This window comes from Camellia sinensis, chromosome 6 (genome assembly GCF_055761805.1).
Source record: "Camellia sinensis isolate YWXY chromosome 6, ASM5576180v1, whole genome shotgun sequence".
NCBI classification, from domain to species: domain Eukaryota; kingdom Viridiplantae; phylum Streptophyta; class Magnoliopsida; order Ericales; family Theaceae; genus Camellia; species Camellia sinensis.
Window position 1 is genome coordinate 36,045,145 of NC_138966.1, and position 2,863 is coordinate 36,048,007.

Genomic DNA, 2,863 nt, shown 5'->3' on the forward strand with positions numbered 1-2,863 from the left:
ATCACCAATCTCACATAATTTAATTAGTCTAATTGACTTCAATTGGGCCTAATTAATTATATTTAATTTTTACCATCCTAAATCAGATTTTTAATCAAACTCCCAAAGGCTCAAAATATTAAATTAAACTTATTGTTATCATTAATTTTGATTTCTAAAACTACTTAGGCCTTCAATTTCTAATCAGACTCAAAATTTCCGTCAATAAATTACATATTTAAATTGGACCCCTCATAATTCAATTTAATTCACAATAATCACAATTCCTAATCTTCATAACTTGATCAACTCCAATTCGGACCCAATTAACAAAATCTCAATTTTACTAAAGAGAATCGAATATTTAATTAAACCCTCATATGGTCTGATACTCAAAATTAAAATAATTCAATTTGTCAATTTCATCTTCTTGAGCCACTTAAGCTTTTAATTTCTAATTCCGAAATAACTCTTTTATAAAATTACATACGAATCAATACCAACATTGTTCATCAATTCCACAATTAAATTAAGGGGCCGTGCTACATCCCCTAATTTGGGGAGCCCTAATCCCCCGAAAATTGAGACCAAGGCAAAAAAAAAAAAAAAAAAAAAAATTCCTCAAACGACGTCGTTTTGGAGATTAGGGGGATTAGGGGGGGCTTTTTTAGGGCTCCAAATCATTTCCCTAAATTAAAATAATAATTAATTAAAATCCAAATCACCTTAATTAATTAGATACCATATATTATATATGGTAGGGTCGCCACACATTCTCTTCTTACCTCATTTAAAAACAACACTAATTCTTAGCCCTACAAGTATTAAATTGTGAGAAAGTAAGAAGGCAGGTGTATGAAAAAATTTTAAAAAAAAAACAAAAAAACAAACTAAGAAGTTCATTTATTCATTCCATATTGAAAACAAAGATAGAATCTGGTTTACAAAGATGAAATTTAACTAAGCGAAGCTAAAATATCCTCAGCAATTCCTACTAGGTGTTGCACAGCAATATTGTTAGCCGTGAAAGGTGATTTACGCTTATTAGGTTCCTCATTGAATATACCTTCACAAGTGTCAGCATCAGTAATGGCCAAATCTCCTTGATGGATAGCTTCATTGTTATCTGACCCCACATTCTGAATGGCTTTAGGAATTTCTTGGATGATTGATTCATACAAATGAGCGCAAAGGGAGAGACATTCTTTGAGAACAGGTTCTGTTGTCTTGCTAAGTAATTTTTTCACTTGATTGAAAGTTGTAGAAGCTTTAGTAAGTGCAACTTCAAGCATGATAAGAGCAAGCCCTTTGGCATCTGCCTTTGCACTGCGAGGGTCTGATCTTAGAGTTGAATTGCAAAGATCGGGAAATTCAGATTTCTTGCAGGTATCAGCTATTAAATCCGCACGTGAATGGTAATTTAGACTAAAGAGGACAAAAAGAAGAACAATTCTTGTCATGGTGAGAACTATCTTCACTCCTTTCGAAGTGAGTGTTTTGTAATTTTTATTTTTTACTTTGTGATGGAGAATGAGTGTTTTACATTGGACAAGCTCATAAGTATTTAAGCACTCAATTGTAACAATAGATAGTAACAAAGCACAATCAGAAATAAATGCATACATGGTATAATAGTAAAGTTAAATGAAACTTCAATGCAATCAATGGTCAAATAAGGTAAGCACTAATAACACAACGCAGAGCACTCATTTGTCTTCTTGTATTCACCACAAAACAGAAAAGGAAAAATATAATATATTTCTTATATATTATAAACATATGGTAAGTTAATCAATACCGGATAATCTTCCTAATTTTTATACATGAATATTCATGTGTGTATTTATGAAATTTCAATGCAGTAAATGGTCAAATAAGCAAAATAACGTAAGACATTCAATCCAATTACAAGACCACCATTTTTGGCCTAATGATTGTGTAATACCCTTTGTGATATGAAATCTTGGGTTCAACTCCTATAAAGATGAGTTTAATACCTTTCATAGTGGGGTTTATTTCTTCCCCATTATGCAGGGCCGGCCTGGGGCATAAGCCACAAAGCCATGGCTTAGGGCCCTTTAAAATAGACTCAAAAAAAGGCGCTCTTCTATTATAATTTAGTGTAATATATTAGGTATGTTTTAAGCCTAAAAAATTTAAAAAAGCCCAAACTAACTTAAAATAAATTGATCCATTAAAAAATTAAAAGCCCATTCAAAAAAATTAGCATTGTTATCCATTGAAAATAGACCCAAAAAAGGGGTCTCTCTTATTATAGTTTAGTCTAATATATTACGTATATTTTAAGTTCCAAAAAAATTAAGGAAGGCCCAAATTAACTTAAAATAAATTAATCTATTAAAAAATTGAAAGGCCCATTTAAAATAATTAGCATTGTTATTTATTGAAAATGATTTTGTAAAAAAATTAGATTATGCAAGTATGATTGATTTATTTGCTTCTAAAAATACAAGAAGATGGAGGATCAAGCGATACTTATTAGTTATTGTAATGTAATGCTAAGTATTTTTTGTAATTTTGACACAAGTCTTTTGTCCTTTATTTTCAAATTTTTTTTTCATTCAATGAAAAAAAAAATGTGAAGGGCCCTAGAAATTTACTAGTTGATTATCGGCTTTGGGCCCCGCAAATCTCAGGGCCGGGCCTGCCATTATGAAGATTGTTGGATTTGGGCTTGGACTTGAGCTTAGTAAGTTTTTAGGTATGCTTTGTTGACTTTCTAATTTGGGAAATTCTATTTACACCCAAAACATCACTAAATTACGAATTATAATTTTTCAAAATCTCACCAAAGGCTTTAAAAATCATATTAATCATAGCTATGAAGTCGGTTTTTGTTTATCGCGTCCCTACAACCTTCAAT

General features: G+C 31.1%; 1 protein-coding gene across 1 annotated transcript; it reads right to left on the reverse strand.

The window, feature by feature from the left end:
• Positions 1 to 935: 935 nt before the first annotated feature.
• On the reverse strand, positions 936 to 1,439 carry LOC114266750 (cell wall / vacuolar inhibitor of fructosidase 1-like). The gene has a single exon (XM_028207675.2). The coding sequence runs from the start codon at positions 1,437 to 1,439 to the stop codon at positions 936 to 938; it is 504 nt and encodes a 167-aa protein (XP_028063476.2).
• Positions 1,440 to 2,863: the final 1,424 nt, after the last annotated feature.